Source organism: Rhinopithecus roxellana, chromosome 1, assembly GCF_007565055.1.
Source record: "Rhinopithecus roxellana isolate Shanxi Qingling chromosome 1, ASM756505v1, whole genome shotgun sequence".
NCBI classification, from domain to species: domain Eukaryota; kingdom Metazoa; phylum Chordata; class Mammalia; order Primates; family Cercopithecidae; genus Rhinopithecus; species Rhinopithecus roxellana.
Window position 1 is genome coordinate 22,454,048 of NC_044549.1, and position 18,012 is coordinate 22,472,059.

The 18,012-nt window shown below is 41.8% G+C and overlaps 1 protein-coding gene across 1 annotated transcript; it reads left to right on the forward strand.

The window, feature by feature from the left end:
* Positions 1–780: 780 nt before the first annotated feature.
* Positions 781–12,091, forward strand: NFKBIZ (NFKB inhibitor zeta). Its single transcript, XM_010353332.2, has 12 exons — positions 781–1,314; positions 3,449–3,588; positions 4,098–4,128; positions 4,247–4,350; positions 4,452–5,227; positions 5,924–6,029; positions 6,408–6,554; positions 6,745–6,808; positions 7,098–7,267; positions 8,140–8,250; positions 8,379–8,546; positions 10,413–12,091. The coding sequence occupies exons 1-12, from the start codon at positions 1,026–1,028 to the stop codon at positions 10,464–10,466; spliced, it is 2,160 nt and encodes a 719-aa protein (XP_010351634.1). The 5' UTR covers positions 781–1,025; the 3' UTR covers positions 10,467–12,091.
* Positions 12,092–18,012: the final 5,921 nt, after the last annotated feature.

The window sequence follows — 18,012 nt, forward strand, 5'->3', positions numbered from 1 at the left end:
AATCCATTGGAAAAAAGTATTCAAGATAGGAAAGGTCAAAATTACTGTGTTAGTTTATCAGATGCAATGTAAAGCTATGCAGAATTTAAAAAAATTACATCTATGTATAATACAGACATCTATGTTTGTGTATTAATTATTTTGCTAAGATGCCTTTGTTCTAGTACTGAAGGATACAGAAGTGTGGCATTACTTTTTATTCATGGCTGCACCTAAAAAATTATTTGCGTCCCAGAAGATAATTTGAGAACATAAAAATGCTCCAACATCTCTTTCAATTCGGGATGTTGCCTAAAAACGTCGACAAAAGCTGTTTGAGAAGGGAGGCTACGCTGGGGCGCCCAAGGAGACAGGCCCTTAAGAACCTTCCAGAGATGCGTTAACTGGGCTAACAGCTCGCCGCGCCAGGGCAGGCAGAGGGGTGAGGGCCGCGCTCCTTCCGGACTTGCCAGTCCCCAAGAACCAGGCCGACCGGTTCCCACCGCTGACTCCCGCCTCCCTCTGCAGGCCCAGCCCTGCGCCGCGCGCCCTCTCCCCGGGCTCCCAGGCCCGGCGGGAGCCTAGAGGGCAGGACTGGCCCGGGCGAGGGTCGGGGTCCCGCAGGCGGGAGGTGGAAGGTGGAAGGCGGGAGGCGGGAGGCGAGAGGCAGGAGGCGGGAGGCCGCGCGTTGTCGGGGTTTCCAGGTGAAGGGCAGGAAAACAACCGGTCGGTCTGGGCGGAGCCGGGCGGGCGGGGCGAGGGCGGAGGGCGGAGGGCGCATTGCCTCATCCTGTACATTTTACTGGAAATCGGACGCATCCGGAGGAGGGGCTGGGAGGCGGCCCGGGCACCGCCAATGGCCGGGCCGGGCGCCGGGAAGGTCGGCGAGCCCAGCGGCCGGTTAAATACCCTGGCAGCCCCGCGCCGCGCCCGTACCCGCCCGCGCCATCCGCCAGCCGACAGCTCTCTGAGCCCGCCCGGGAGGCAGCCGCGCGCAGCGAGCCGGTGGCGCAGGTGTCGGGGTCCCGAGCGCGCTGCCTGGGAGCATGATTGTGGACAAGCTGCTGGACGACAGCCGCGGCGGAGAGGGGCTGCGGGACGCGGCGGGCGGCTGCGGCCTCATGACCAGCCCACTCAACCTGGGCTACTTCTACGGCGCGTCGCCGCCCGCCGCCGCCCCGGGCGCCTGCGACGCCAGCTGCTCGGCCTCGGGCCCCTCGGCGCCCGGATCTCCCGGCTCCGACTCCTCGGACTTCTCCTCCGCCTCGTCTGTGTCCTCCTGCGGCGCCGTGGAGTCCCGGCCGAGAGGCGGCGCCCGCGCCGAGCGCCAGCCAGGTACCAGCCGGCCCCGCACCGCTGCGTTCTCGGGGCGCGCACGCCCTGGGAGGTTGGAAGACTCCCCAGATGGAGGGTGGCTCCTGCGCCCTCCTTAGAGCTAGGACGTACGCACGTTAGCCATCAATTACCCCTCCCCGCCTTGCCCGGGCCGGACGCCTGCCAGATCTACACGCCCTTCGGCGGCCCGCTGTACCGGCGCCCTTTTGCGGGCCTCGGGGCTTCGGAAACCGCTCTCAGCCCAGCTCTGACTGCCGGGCGAGTGACCAGATCTCTCACTCTCTAAGAAGCAGCTTTGTTGAGTTATAATTAATATACTATGATGAGATTTGGGGTCTGATGTAGGTGTAATTTTCTTCTTGTGACTATTTTAGTGAAAAGCTGTAGCAGAGGATAAGGGTTTGGGGATTGCGTTAAAGGTCATGACTTATTTCTTCGTCAGTATTTGTGGAAGTTTTAAGTAAAAATACTTGACCGTCAAAGAAAAGAAAACTGCGGTTATTAAGGTGAAGCAGGGCTGAAAACCAACTCAAGTTATGCCTTTAGTTTGGCGAGTTTCGGAAGTCTGTCCAGAATTTCTAAGATCTTATTTTTGTTCTGTATGCCTTAAAAAAAAACAACGGATAAGCCATATCTAGCAGAGAAAGACGTAATGTTATCTTTCGTTGGCTGCGAATTGGTTTCCTTTCTTAGTGAACCGAGTTGCATAATTTGGGGGAAAACAGGATGCCCCTGTGGGTAGGCTAGAAAAACGCCTCCATAATTGAACCGTTGAGAGTCTAATCAGCATGATTTTAAAGAACATCTCTTTCCGGTGTTTCCCGCTCTTAGCCACTCCTGTTTTGGTTGTCATTTATTTTAAAAAGTGACTTCTCATTTTCATTTTAAGTCATTTAAAATCATGTGAAAAGTGATTTAAACCACTGTGTAGCAGATCCAGAAAGAATGTGTGTTTAGGACCTTTTCTTCCCCATTTGGCCTTCATCTGGTTGAAACTTTTGCTAGTCCCTTGGTTTACCACACAGCCACAGGGGATTTCTGAAACTGCATTTTTTTTTTTTTTTAATCTCTGTGACGTTGGATTATTAACTGCTCTCATTCCAGAAAAATGCTGTGTTAGATTCTGGCAATTCTGGTATCTTTTGAAATCGCTAAACTTAAAGCCAACTAATGTTTCACTTACCCTATCATTGAACTATTTATCTCATATATTTATGATAGATACATATGTTCAAATTATGCGTTGTTTCTTGCCCCACCTTATTTTTTCTACACTTGATGGAGTGGCTGAATTATTCATTTCCTGACTTTTTGTGAATTTATGTTCAACACACATATTAAGAGGTTGTGACATAATAGTGATCAAAAGTGGTGTACTGTACTTCTATACTAAATGCTAAAGTGTATTTCAGAATTTAAAAGTGAAACAAGCATATTTCCTTTTTACTCAGGAGACCTGTGTAAGTAATTCCAAAAACAGTCAGTGAGGGGAAATCCTGTTTGCATATGTAGAAATGTGTTTAAGCTCAGTTAATTTAAGCAGCTTTTTTTTTGGCATGGTTGAATTGAAGGAAATAATAAGACATAAATCTAAGACATTGTTAATTGTCAGGTTTTGGTACATTGAGATCTTTGAAAGAAGTTGTTTTGTGCCTTCTTGGGTAAGCGGAATTGATAGACTTTAAAATTTCTATGTGAACATAAAACCATTGGTTTAAAAAGCGAAAAGTGCATAATTTATCACTTGCTCCCCAAGGTTTTTCCAAAGTCAAGAATAATTATAGATCTATGAGAGTCAGGATGGTAAAATCTGTGATCCATTCCTATGGGTGGTTAGAGCTGAAAGATAGGCTTAATTTGGGTTTACCTCTTGGTTCTGAGGATCCTTGACCACATTTGTATGAGCTTTAATTTCTTAGGGTACCCAGTAGAGAAAGGTATCAGGCAACTTAGGACCCTTGAGCAGAGCTCGGGACTCACAAGGCCATTGATTGACCAGAGCAAGTTGGAAATGTTTTGCAATCTGTTGCTTGGGGACTTTATACATTAGGCAACACCTATACTTTTGGGATTAGTAACGTTTATGTCTGTGAAGATATTTAACCAGGAATATGTTTTGTTTTCTTTTGAACAGTTGAGCCCCATATGGGGGTTGGCAGGCAGCAGAGAGGCCCTTTTCAAGGTGTTCGGGTGAAGAACTCGGTGAAGGAACTCCTGTTGCACATCCGAAGTCATAAACAGAAGGGCTCTGGCCAAGCTGTGGATGATTTTAAGGTGACATCTGTTTTTCTGTTTTGAGTGTAGAGTGGTGGGGAGGGGTTAGTCTGCCAGGGTTGTTATGATGGCCTAGGTCCAGTCATCAAGTAAGTTACTTGAAATTTTTCATAGATGACAGAGTCCATAGGACAGAGACCATATTTGGTCTGTTGTATCCTACTGAGTCCAGTGCCAGACACCTGGTAGGCGGGCAAGAGAAACTTAATGAATGAATAAAGGAAGGCAAGTTCAGGGACTCAACCGAAATGGAACATTTTAACTAGAAGAGGAAAAATCAAATGCTCTTATTAATTTCATCTTGACCTGCGTTGAGCTAAGGTGAAAGTGAAAATGAGGAAGTTGCAAGATAGAATAAAAATTGACATAGAAAATAAATATTGATAGAAAAACCGTATCAGAGATTTATGGTAAGCTATAAAGGGTGTTAGAGATAAGCTTACTTATTGATGTTATATTAAGAGGAAGTCATTTTGTATACACTAAATTGGAAACTTTTTTCTTTATAGACACAAGGTGTGAACATAGAACAGTTCAGAGGTAAGAGTTACTTGTATTCATAATTTTTTCGGGGCTTTAGAGTAAAATCATAGAGTGTAATTATGGGTAACATTTATCAAGTAAGATGATCACAGAGGCTGTCTTCCTTTGGGTACAGAATGGAAGAACACAGTATCACATGGTGGGAAAAGGAAAGGGCCCGATTCGTTGTCTGATGGACCAGCTTGCAAAAGGCCAACTCTGTTGCATTCCCAATTTTTGGTAAGTATCTTACCATTGTCCTGTGACTATCCTTTGGAAATTATTCCTGGGATAATTTTAGAAGGAAGTGAGTGTGCAAATTGCATTTTACTTCTTTCCAGACACCACCTCAAACACCAACGCCTGGGGAGAGCATGGAAGATGTTCATCACAATGAAGCCAAACAGGACAGCAGTGCTGATCTGCTTCAGAACATTATCAACATTAAGAATGAATGCAGCCCCGTTTCCCTGAACACAGTTCAAGTTAGCTGGTTGAACCCCGTGGTGGTCCCTCAGAGCTCCTCTGCAGAGCAGTGTCAAGACTTCCATGGAGGGCAGGTCTTTTCTCCACCTCAGAAATACCAACCATTCCAAGTCAGCAGCTCCCCACAAGTGATAGACCAGGCTTCCCTGTACCAGTATTCTCCACAGAGCCAGCATGTAGAGCAGCAGCCGCACTACACCCACAAACCAACTCTGGAATACAGTCCTTTCTCCAGACCTTCCCAGTCCCCCACTTACGAACCAAACCTCTTTGATGGTCAAGAATCACAGTTTTGCCCGAACCAAAGCTTAGTTTCCTTTCTTAATAATGACAGCGAATCTGAGAATATTGCTCATCCCGTTCTGACTTCCTCCAGTGTTCAGCAGCAAAATGATGCTCACTTGCACAGCTTCAGCATGATGTCCAACAGCCCCTGTGAGGCCATGGCGGGGCACGAGATGGCCTCTGATGCTTCAAACACTTCACTGCCATTCCCAAACATCCCTGGAAATCCAATGAATACCATACAGTTAGGGAAATCATTTTTTCAGTGGCAAGTGGAGCAGGAAGAAAGCAAATTGGCAAATGTTTCCCAAGACCAGTTTCTTTCAAAGGATGCAGATGGTGACACGTGAGTATCCTTTTATCTCGTGTTCTTAGTTAGGTAAGCCACACTTGTTGGACTAGTAAGCATAGAATTTTTCTAGGGTATACCAAGGTATACCTTAGTGGTTGGCTTACCAAGATGACTAGTATAGATAGAAACCGCCACGCAGTGATAGCTAATATGTCAAGAAAGGGTTTTCCTTCAAAGAAATTTTTTGGCTGAACAAATAACCTGTTCTAAATCGTAAAAATATCTGTGTCATCTTGAATAATTGGGTTTGGAAGACCAGCGTAGACTGTAGAACAGAAACAATTAGATCACGAGTAGGGATAAACTGTGAGTTGGTTTGCAGATTGATCTTAATCTGTCCTGATGCCTTTGTGGTCTTGGGCAAGTTATTTAACCTCTTTATGTCTCAGTTCCTGGAGATGTAAAATGATAATACTTCTTGTATAGGGATTTTATGAGTATTAATAGACGTAAGGTGATCAGCATGGTGCTTGACATTCTTCTTTTTCTTATTTCTGATAGCCTAACCCATCCTGTTTCAACTGGGGTGTATTATCAATGTAGCAGAAAAGACAAATTATTTGCTTTGTAATGTTGCATTTGAGTGTACCAATATATAAAAAGGGGGCTAAAGGAAGATTTTTTTTTTTCAAAAGAACAACTTAGTGAAATCAGAAATAATTCACCCCTTTTCCTTTCTATGTTCCCCAGGTTCCTTCATATTGCTGTTGCCCAAGGGAGAAGGGCACTTTCCTATGTTCTAGCAAGAAAGATGAATGCACTTCACATGCTGGATATTAAAGAGCACAATGGACAGGTGAGGACCTTGACAGAGTCTGAAATGGCAAAGAGGGGGTCATGGTGAAGTGAATGATGACCAGCCTTATGTGTAGATCATCTTAGAGCTCAACGTCAAGAGAGTTTAGTTAATATTAACTTTGAGATGTTGACTTTTTGCTATCATTAACCTTGAAGTTATTAACATTAACTTTGTAGCTATTTGACCAAACACTGAGTGTAATAAAGCCACACCCTCGGCTTACTTTAGTTTCCTTGTCTTACAGTATTTGATTGCTTATTCAAAGGATTTATTTTCTCTATGTGGGTTTTTCCCTCAGTCATAGTTTAGTTTCATATTCCTTGTTATGATAACATTGTATGTTTAAAATATCTTTTTTCCTCTGGATATCCACAGAGTGCCTTTCAGGTGGCAGTGGCTGCCAATCAGCATCTCATTGTGCAGGATCTGGTGAACCTGGGGGCGCAGGTGAACACCACAGACTGCTGGGGGAGAACACCTCTGCATGTCTGTGCTGAGAAGGGCCACTCCCAGGTGCTTCAGGTAAGAGGCAGCAGACCAGGCTTCCATCATTGCAAGGCCAGAGAGATACAGTTGGATATTAGAAGTTGGATATAGGTTGCCTATTGCAATAATTTATTTTGAGTTAACTTACTCATTTCTTGGGGATTCTAATAGTTACGTATATGCACAGCTTGTGTTGCTAACAGATGTCTGTTTTTAAAACCTGCAGGCGATTCAGAAGGGAGCAGTGGGAAGTAATCAGTTTGTGGATCTTGAGGCAACTAACTATGATGGTAAGCAACTGAAACTTTATTAGATTGAGAGCCACTTAGAGGGGGGGACCCATAAGGTCTAAGGGTACTAAGTATCATACTAAGAAGGAAGGTAATTAAAGCTAAAATACTCTGTAGATAAAATTAGCACTGAGACCCAACAAAGGGACTATATTCAGATTGCTTTACTAGTTCTTGCGAAGCCCATTTGTAGGTTAAGTTAGAGGCCATCCTCAACTTTTGTCGTTATAGAAGGACCAAAAGACCTGATGGGATGCTCGACCACTGCTTGATTATACTTTTCTTCTAGGCCTGACTCCCCTTCATTGTGCAGTCATAGCCCACAATGCTGTGGTCCATGAACTCCAGAGAAATCAACAGCCTCATTCACCTGAAGTTCAGGAGCTTTTACTGAAGAATAAGAGTCTGGTTGATACCATTAAGTGCCTAATTCAAATGGGAGCAGCGGTGGAAGCGAAGGTAAATTTAAAGAAAAGGTTTAAGATGGGGTAGGGGAGAAGCTGGTTATAGCAGAAGAGCAAAAGACCTTGCTTTCAAGTATAGATTCAAACTTCCCCCCTTTTTTTTTTTTGAAATTAATGGTGTGAGTAGCAATGTATGGGGTGGTTAAGAAGCTCAGATTTTAACAGATGGTTTCATGTGTTTTTTTGATTTGCTTTGAATCTGTGGATTATTATCCAAAAGGTCATTTAGGTGTAAAATAAATTAGTCTTTGAAAGGAAAAGAAAATACCTAAAATTGAGATTGTCGTTTTGGCTTCCATTTTCATACACTGAGAATAAAGGTAGTGCTTTTTGTAAGGGTTTCTTCATTGTTGTGGGATGTGAAATTCATCTTCTGTTTTTTAAGCTGGAAAATATTCTTTTAAAATTTGGTTTTATTCACTGAATATGTGGGGGAAAATTGCCTAAGTCATAAACCGTTTGGACCCTTGAGGCTTACTGTCTAGTAAAAGAGGTGAGAGATATAGCTAAATATGGCTCTACAGGGAGGCTACCAAGTCTGGAAATGCAGGTGAATACATAATACATAGTTTACTGATATGTTACGACATAGGATTTAAAAATATCATTTATTTTTCTACATTTTATAGCCACTCTGTATAAAAAGGTACATTGTGACAAGAGGCATATAGGCAAATGAATAGGAAATTTAAGAGAAATAAGATTCCCTTTAGCTTGGGATTAAGCAAGGCATTGTGGAGAAGGGAGCATTCAAAGTGAGTCTCTGAAGCCGAATCAGATATTCAAGAGACTGGGTGAAAAGTGTATTCCAAGGCATGGTATCTGGATTTTCTTTTCTTTTTTTTTCTCCCTCTTGCCTTTGACAAGGATCGCAAAAGTGGCCGCACAGCCCTGCATTTAGCAGCTGAAGAAGCAAATCTGGAACTCATTCGCCTCTTTTTGGAGCTGCCCAGTTGCCTGTCTTTTGTGAATGCAAAGGTACTTTTAGAAAGCTTTAATAACCACACCAGAGTGGGAATGGCCTTCTGTACACCTTTTCAAAGTTTTTGAGCTCCTTTCATGAAATTTCCCCCTTCCTGATGTCTGGTCTTTCGTTTTATCTTCAGGCTTACAACGGCAACACTGCCCTCCATGTTGCTGCCAGCCTGCAGTACCGGCTGACACAATTAGATGCTGTCCGCCTGTTGATGAGGAAGGGAGCCGACCCAAGTACTCGGAACTTGGAGAACGAACAGCCAGTGCATTTGGTTCCCGATGGCCCTGTGGGAGAACAGGTGAGAGGCACAGGCGGGAGAGGAAGTACTTTTTGGCACTCCAGTCTGAAACATAGAGGGAGATGAGGCTGTGCAGGGCAGAGGCCAGCTGTTGCTCTTTTAGGTGGGCTCTATCAGTGTCTGTGTCTCACAGTAGCCATCATAGCATTTTGGTGTTCCTCTTCCTTTGGAAACAGAGCAGTTAAGAAATCTGAGGGTTTATCCATAGACTCAAAATGGTTAGAGGTCAGGTAGTATTCTGTGACACAGACTTAGGGTTAGAGTAAGTCAGAATGGTTTAAGGTGCGGAAAGAGAAGGTACCAAGGTTCCTGCAGATACCAAGGAAAGAGAATCTTAGTCTTGTAAGGTATGAGCCTTCAAATATTGTAGATATTAAATGAGTTGTTATATGTGGAGTGCTGACAATAGTCCCAGGTACAGAGTAAGAAGAGCTCAGTGAACATCAATAGTTAGAATTATTTCTATCTACAAAGTGATACTGAACCAAAAATGGAAAAATTACATAATTTCCAGCCTAGAAATAATACTTTATACTTTAAACAGAATTAATGCTTTATTCATCAAATATGGTTATATGTTATCATTGAGGATTGAATAGGTTCATGAGTAAACTTTTTAGATAATAAGAACTTATTCTTTTAAGAACTTAAAATGTTTTTGATAGAACTCTTTTCCTGGGGGGAATGAGGGGGATTGTGGCTGTGGGTAGGTCATTACATACTTTACTAATCACAAAATAAAATATGTGGAATGCAGTTTAGCTTTTTCTTTGATTCTGAGCTGTCACTATGACCATAGTGTGATAGTAGCCTTTATGTAGAGAGCTCTGTGTAATTTAGAAAGAATCTTTCGATAGTTTGTAAAGAGTTTTCATGTATATCATTTAATAGTTAGAAGAACTTTGCAACTTCCAAGTTTCAGCTGAGAAAATTGATATTCAGAGAGGTTCCAAGGACCAGAACCATCATTAACTTTTAAAAAGGCAGAGTCCTAAGCCCAGTATTTGCCTCTGCTTCACTGTTTGTGGTATGCAGTCATATAACTATGCTCTCAGGGATTATTGACGTACTAAGCCATTTAGCTCTTCATTAGATGTTCTCAGATTATCTCCTTTTTGCTTTGGTATTTTGTGTGTGTTGGGCAGGTAGAGGGTCTTTTTCCTGGCTTTTATCGTGATACTGTGATCGTGTGTTTCCTTCTAGCAGCTATCGGTTGTATCTCCTACCTCAATCTCCTTTCTTCTAAATTGTTGCTTCTTATCTGCTGGAGGCTGAGAGATAGAAAATAAAATTTGTCAGACTGGGGTATAAAATGAATTACTCTGAATGAGCCGGGGTCTTTTCTGTGATCCATGAAGTTATGTGTAGATGCTTTAATGGATATCATGATAGCTGTTTTGACTCGAATGGTATTAAGGATTTACTTGTGTGTGTGTATCATAAAATGTGGGTTTTGTGTTCTTGTTAGTTGAGGCTGACTTCAAGATAAGTGAGATATTATAATTTGCCTTAATTACTGCCTTATATTAAATGTTCTCACGAATAGCAAGAGTAAAAATTAGGAAAAGAATATAGGTGTTACTTAAGTTTATGGAGATTTTCAACTTCAGATAATTTTCAATGGAGATGTTTTACTTTCTTGGACCCAAAGATTATTATAGGAGATCTGAAATAAGCTTTAAAAGGAGTTTAGTATTTTTAAGAGTCACCTCAAAATCTTGAGAAGTATTGTATGTATTTCTTCACATACTTACAAGTTAATAGGAGTAGTGTAGATTGTATAAGAAAGGAATGAAACTCAGAAGGAAATACACTGCATTGGCCATAAGAAATAAACCTCACAAATTTTATTTGTTTCTCTTCCAGATCCGACGTATCCTGAAGGGGAAGTCCATTCAGCAGAGAGCTCCACCGTATTAGCTCCATTTGCTTGGAGCCTGGCTAGCAACACTCACTGTCAGTTAGGCAGTCCTGATATATCTGTACATAGACCATTTGCCTCATATTGGCAAATGTAAGTTGTTTCTATGAAACAAACATATTTAGTTCACTATTATATAGTGGGTTATATTAAAAGAAAAGAAAAATATCTAATTTCTCTTGGCAGATTTGCATATTTCATACCCAGGTATCTGGGATCTAGACATATGAATTTGATCTGAGTGGTAACATTGCCTTCAATTAACAGTAGCTTGTGAGTAGGCAAGGACTTTGATCTGTGGCACAAAACATTGTTAATATTTTCAAAGCAGGTACATTGTAAATGTTTCTTTAAGAAAAATGAAAGCGTGTGAAAGGAAAAAGGTAAATACAGCATTGAGGCTTCATTTGGCCTTATGCAGTCCCTGGGAGTTACTGGCACTGGACAGGCTTCAGTCATTGGACTAGAAGAAAGGTGTCCATGGTTAGAATTTGATCTTTGCAAACTGTATATAATTGTTATTTTGTCCTTAAAAATATTGTACATACTTGGTCATTAACATGGTCATATTTGAAAATGTATAAGTCAATAAAATAGAAAAGAACAAGTGAATTGTTGCTATTTAAAATTTTTTTACAATTCCAAGGAGTTTTTATTGTGTAATCACTAAGTCTTTGTAGATAAAGCAGATGGGGAGTTATGGAGTTGTTCCTCTATTGGCTGAAAGATATATTTGAATTGTAAAGATGCTTTTTCTCATGCATTGAAATTAGACATTATTTGTAGGGAATTGCATGCTTTTTTACCTTCCTGAGACAGGGTCTTGCTCTGGCACCCAGGTTGGAGTGCAGTGGCATGATCTTGACTCACTTCAGGCTTGACCTGGACTCAAGTGATCCTCCCACCTCAGCCTCCTGAGTAGCTGTGACTACAGGTGTGCACCACCACACCTGGCTAATTTTATTTTTTGTAGAGGCAGGATCTTGCCACCTTGCCCAGGTTGGTCTTGAACTCCTGAGCTTATGCCATCTGCCTGCCTTAGCCTCCCAAAATGCTGGGATTACAGGAGTGAGCCACCATGCCCGGCTGGCAATTGCATGGAAGAGAACACCTCTTTATGGCTTACTCTTTAGAATTTCTGATTTACGTGTTCTGTTGAAATTTTTGTTTTTTTTACCTTTATAGAAACAAAAAGTCAATATTGAAACATGTCTTCCTGTCCTGTTTTCTGTTGTCAAATGATGATAATGTGCCATGATGTTTTACATATATCATTCAGAAAAAGTTTTATTTTTTAATAACATTCTATTAACATTATTTTGCTTGCCACTGGCATGCCTGAGGAATGCATTTGGCTGTGATTACACGCTAAGTTTTTATAATAAATTTGACTCATTAAAAACTTTTTTGTTTTTAAAATCTCATTTGTGACTAACTTATGTTTGCAGCTGAGTACTTAAATTCTTTTTAAAAGATACCCTTTGGATTGATCACATTGTTTGACCCAGTATGTCTTGTAGACACATTAGTTATAATCACCTTGTATCTCTAAATATGGTGTGATATGAACCAGTCCATTCACGTTGGAAAAACTGATGGTTTTAAATAAACTAATTCACTAATATTATTTGTCTTACATGCATTTTCTTTTCCTAGTGTCTTACTTATATTTCCCTAGATAGGAAAAAGTACTATTGATGATTTTAAATACCTTTGAGTTAGTTAGTATGTGTTAATTTGGGTTTTTTGGATAACATGTTTCCTGGAAGTATACAAGATTTAACATCGAAATCTATTTGCTAAGTTTACTAGTAGAAGTGTGTTAGGTTTTGAAATTATCATGGACGTTTAATAGATGCTGCCAATCATTCAGATGTTTAGATGCTAAAAAAAAAAAAAAAAAGCTAAGTGGGAGCAGTGAATCATAGGAAAAACAGTTTGGAGATTACCAGGGTTATCCTTAGAGAAATGTAAACCTGGGAAAGGTTCTTCCCTTTGCCAGCAAGCCATTTTGACATGTGTGAGAACAAACACATCAATGTCTGTCAGTATGTCATTACAATTACTGCACATATATTCTAGTTCTTATAGCCTGTTTTGAGAATCTGGTGAAAGCTATGAATCCTTTCCCTGGAAAAATGCAAATATATGTATACACACAAATGCTATGTACAATATTTGGGGCTTTACAACCTTCAGAAGACCATGACTCGCAAGAATCCACTCTAGTTTCATTTCTGCACATCAAATATTTTTCTTTCATATAACAAAATCTTAAGAATAATTTGCTTTGCAAATGCAACCTGTTAACCAGAATAGCAGAAATGATGTACTCCCACTGAATATAGCTCTCCAGTGAGCTTTACCCAAGTGAGCTTCTATGTTCTCTCTTAATCTCAAATTCTCTCATAGTTGAACCAGTATCTAGCAAGTATGTGTGTGTGTGCGCGCGCGCACGCACGCAAAGATGTAAATAATTTGAGGCTAAGACGACATTTCTTAGCCTTAAGATATTTACGTGAGAGACATGGCATTTATTTTACTATGCAGACTATGTTAAATAGCATTAAAAAAGGAAGTACAGAGATTTAGGAGGGATATTTCTTTCTGACTGGGGAGGATTCAAGGTAGAGCATTTGAACTGTATCTTCCGAATAGTTGATTTGGATGTTCATATAAAGGGAGGAGAGGCAGGTAAAAGAAACAAACAGTATGAACCAAAGCATAGTCGTCTGTGGGAATAGCAGGTGATTTTGATACAGTTAGTTAGACTCTGGAGTGGTCAATAAAACTCATCTTGTGTTCCACCTCTGGTAATATTCTCGAGTATCAAGTTGAGAAAGATCCTTGGGCTCGTAGGGGCTTGTCAGGAGAGGTCACTGTGATTGATTCGTGATATCTGCCACAGGAATATGGGAAATGGCTCTTGATTGAATATATCTTAAAGCCTCACAGAAGCCAAGTCTGTGTGCTCATTGCTGCAACTTCAGTGCCTGGCACATGGAAATGGTTCATAAAATATTGGTTAAATGAGTGAACCAATGTATGCCAGTCCTACTTAGAGTCACTGATTGTGTTGGGGGAGGTGATGTTTTGAGCCAGAGTTATACTATTAATTACTAATGAATTATTGACTATCATGGTTCTGAATTTAATTCTGCCACATGATTTCACAGTGACATGGATGATATGTTAATGAAAATGGGCATGGGCATAGTTGGACTCATTAAAGAAAATAAATCAGGCAGTCTGTCTTTACAAAAGGCTAATGCCGGGTGTGGTGGCTCACGCCTTTAATCCCAGCACTTTGGGAGGCTGAGGCGGGCGGATCATGAGGTCAGGAGATCGAGACCATCCTGGCTAACACGGTGAAACCCTGCCTCTACTAAAAATACAAAAAATTAGCCGGGCGTGGTGGCAGGTGCCTGTAGTCCCAGCTACTCGGAGGCTGAGGCAGGAGAATGGCGTGAACCCAGGAGGCAGAGCTTGCAGTGAGCCGAGATCGCGCCACTGCACTCCAGCCTGGGCGACAAAGCGAGACTCCATCTCAAAAACAAACAAACAAACAAAAACACAAAGGACTAATGTTAGGACTAATATAGTTTGATATTGACTAAGAACACCCTACAAGAGTCAGAGATCAAATCTTCTAGCTCGATTTGTTAGTCAAATCAGTAACATTTAATATCCTTTCTATATTTTTGCTTAATCAGGACAGGAAAATTTCCTCAAATGTCTGTGACTTTTAACAAATGTCAACTTAAACGTACGGCCACTAACTTCCATTTTCTGATAACCTCAGTTATTCTGTATTGAATATGACCTCAGAGAGAAATCAGCTTCAGTCACTGGCTAAGTTTGTGATGGTTCCTCTGAGATCAGGCCTGGGTACAAGGTTTGAGGTTACTTGTAACCATGCTACTAGGTTTTGGCTATACCTGCTGGTGCCCTGGATTAATCCTTGAGAGAAGGGGAGACACTGCCTTATTAGTCATCAGAGGCCCTGCACCTAGCCCAGTATCTGACACATTGTAGACATTCAATAAATAGTTCCTAAATTGAATTTCAAGACTTCGTAAAAATTTTTTTTCTTGGCATATTTATTCTTCAGTCTACAAATATTTTTATTTTTCACATACAGTTTATGACTTAATCCAGTACTTTTATGCTTCAAGCCTTTGGAGTCTGTGCAGACCCAGAAACATTGCATGGGTGGCACATTTCTAGGAGGAGTAAGATTGGTTGTTTTTGTTCGTTTGTGTGTTTGCTTTTTTGAGATGGAGTCTTGCTCTGTTGCCTAGGCTGGAGTCAGTGGCAAGATCTTGGCTCACTCAGTCTCCACCTCCCAGGTTCAAGCAATTCTTGTGCCTCAGCCTCCTGAGTAGCTGAAATTACAGGCACGCACCACCACACCTGGCTAATGTCTTTGTATTTTTAATAGAGATGGGGTTTCACCATGTTGGCCAGGCTGATCTCGAACTCCTGGCCTCAAGTGATCTGCCCACCTCAGCCTCCCAAACTGCTGGGATTACAGGCATGAGCCATCATGCCTGACTGATTGTAGATTCCTCTCAAAATGTGTCTTGCTTTCTTCTTTGTACTCCTTGTCCTCTGGCCTGTGGTCCCTGCTCTCTCCATCACACCATTCCCCTTGCTTATCAGCCCAAGAGGGTTTGGGGATGAGATAGTACAGCTGCTGAGTGCCCTGGGTTCGAGGTTTCAGTCTTTGGTGGACATTAGTATCTTATGTGAAGCTTGTTAAACATGCAGATACCTAGGCCCCACCCCAGACTTCCTGAATCAGAACCTCTAGGGTTTTCAGGTTTCTGGCAGGTTATATGTGGTGATTCTAGTGCAGTTTTAGTCTAAATTAATTAGGAAATGCAGACTTTGGAGAGTAGCTGGGGTTGGGCAGTAGCCATATGGCGGTAACAGAATGGGTTGCTGGAATGCATATGGGGATGAAGTAGCAATTGATGGTGTGCTGTGTGCCAGGCACGTTGGATCCTATGGTATAGAAACTAGCTTTGAAGATACAATCATGAGTCGCCTTATTTTTTTTTTCCTGATTTCAGAAATCACTTTTCTAAGGTGATTCTAGTGTAAGTTTCTCAAGTATGTTAGTTTCCCAGGACTCTATAACAACCACAGACTTGGTGGCTTAACTAAGAGAAATTCATTTTGTCACAGTTCTGGATGCCAGAATTCTGAAACCAAGGTGTTGGCAGAAACATGTGCCTTCCAAAGGCTCTAGGTGGAATTCATGCCTTCTAGTCCAGCTTCTAGTGACTCCAGGTGTTCCTTGCCTTGTGGTAATGTAACTCCAGTGTCTGCTCCATCTCCACATGGCCTTCTCCTCTTCTCCCTGTGCCTCCTCTCTGTATATCTCTTACAAGGACTCTTACCACTGAATTTAGGGGCCACCTGAGTAATCCAGGATGACCTCATCTTAATTTTATTTTATTTTATTTTTTTGAGGAATAGTTTCACTCTTCTTGCCCAGGCTGGAGTGCAATGGTGCCATCTTAACTCACTACAACCTCCACCTCCTGGATTCAAGCGATTCTCCTTCCTCAGCCTCCTGAGTAGCTGGGATTATGGGCATGCACCACCACACCTGGCTAATTTTCTATTTTAGTAGAGATGGGGTTTCACCATGTTGGTCAGGCTGGTCTTGAACTCCTGGCCTCAGATGATCCGCCCGCCTCGGCCTCCCAAAGTATTGGGATTACAGGCGTGAGCCACAGCGCTCGGCCTTTTTTTTTTTTTTTTTTTTGAGACAGAGTCTCTCTCTGTCACCCAGGCTGGAGTGCAGTGGCACAATCTCAATTCACTGCAACCTCTGCCTCCCGGGTTCAAGCAATCCTCTAGCCTCAGCCTCCCAAGTTGCTAGGATTACAAGCGTGCTCCACCATGTTCAGCTAATTTTTGTATTTTTAGTAAAGACAAGGTTTCACCATTTTGGCCACGGCGCTCTTGAACTCCTGACCTCAAGTGATCTGCCCGCCTTGGCCTCCCAAAGTGCTGGGATTATAGGCATGAGCCACCATGCCCAGCCTCAATATTCTTAATTGTACAAAGACCCTTTTTCCAAATGAGGTCACATTCACAGGTTCTGAGGATTAGGATGTGGATATATCTTTTGGGCGGCCTTAACTTAAAACTTACTGGCCGGGCGCGGTGGCTCAAGCCTGTAATCCCAGCACTTTGGGAGGCCGAGACGGGCGGATCACGAGGTCAGGAGATCGAGACCATCCTGGCTAACACGGTGAAACCCCGTCTCTACTAAAAATACAAAAACTAGCCGGGCTAGGTGGCGGGCGCCTGTAGTCCCAGCTACTCGGGAGGCTGAGGCAGGAGAATGGCGTAAACCCGGGAGGCGGAGCTTGCAGTGAGCTGAGATCCGGCCACTGCACTCCAGTCCGGGCGACAGAGCGAGACTCCGCCTCAAAAAAAAAAAAAAAAAACAAAAAACTTACTACGCCAGGAAAGAGGATTTATAATAATTTCTGTTACCATTATTTCTCTTAAAAAAGAGTAAGATTAATATTTCCTTTTTTAAAAAATTATTTTATCATGGTAAGAACATTCATTCTATTTTCCTAAGAAATTGTAAAGTGTACAATAATAGGGACAACGTTGTACAACAGATCTCTAGAACTTATAAGATGAATATTTCTTTTTGAGCAATCCTATAGCCTGTCTTCAGAATCTGTGAGTACCTTTTACATATTATTATTCATCTAATGTATGGTGAAATATCTCCATTTCATTTATTAGCTATAATACTAAACACTGACCAGGCAACTCATTTACTATTGATAAACTTTAAGGGAAACAAAAATATTTATTGAGCTGTAACTCAAAAATTATGATAATGATTAAAAGAGCTTTAAGTATCTTAAACTTCCAGCAAAGCTTTTATGATTATTGCTTGTCATTTTGCTCTCTGGTACACATGTGAATGAATCTGCTGCTCTTCACCTTGGATCACACTACCTAGAGCTGCCCGTGTGAGAAGCAACACGATCCCAAGTCAAATTAAAGTCCTATGCTTTACAGCATCTGATCTCATAATGGTAACAGTAGAGTAGTTAGTCACTGAAAACTGCAAATGTTTAAAAATCAAGGGTCAAATCCAGTTTCATACAATAACAGTTGATTCCACTTTGCTAAAACTCAATTGAAATAGACTGTTTTAAGTCTAGATATTATCTTTTTAAATGATAGGATTCTGGCTCTTGCTCCAGAAATAAAGATTTCAGCAGCTCTGGGAACTTGGTAGCTGGATCCAGCGTGTGTTTACCTGTTGGATCAGCGTAGTTCCTGTAGGCTTGACAATCGGGACACATTTCAGATTGTGAAACAACGCTAGATTCCTTAGCTTAATTGATCTGGGGCTTACGTTTCAAATTACTATTTATTTTTATCAATTCATGGTATCTTAATTCACATGGCCTGCTCTCCCTATTTGCAGCCGAACATCTCTCAGGTAGGACTTTAATTTCGAGTGATTGCATAAGACTGTAGGGTACTTCCTGACTG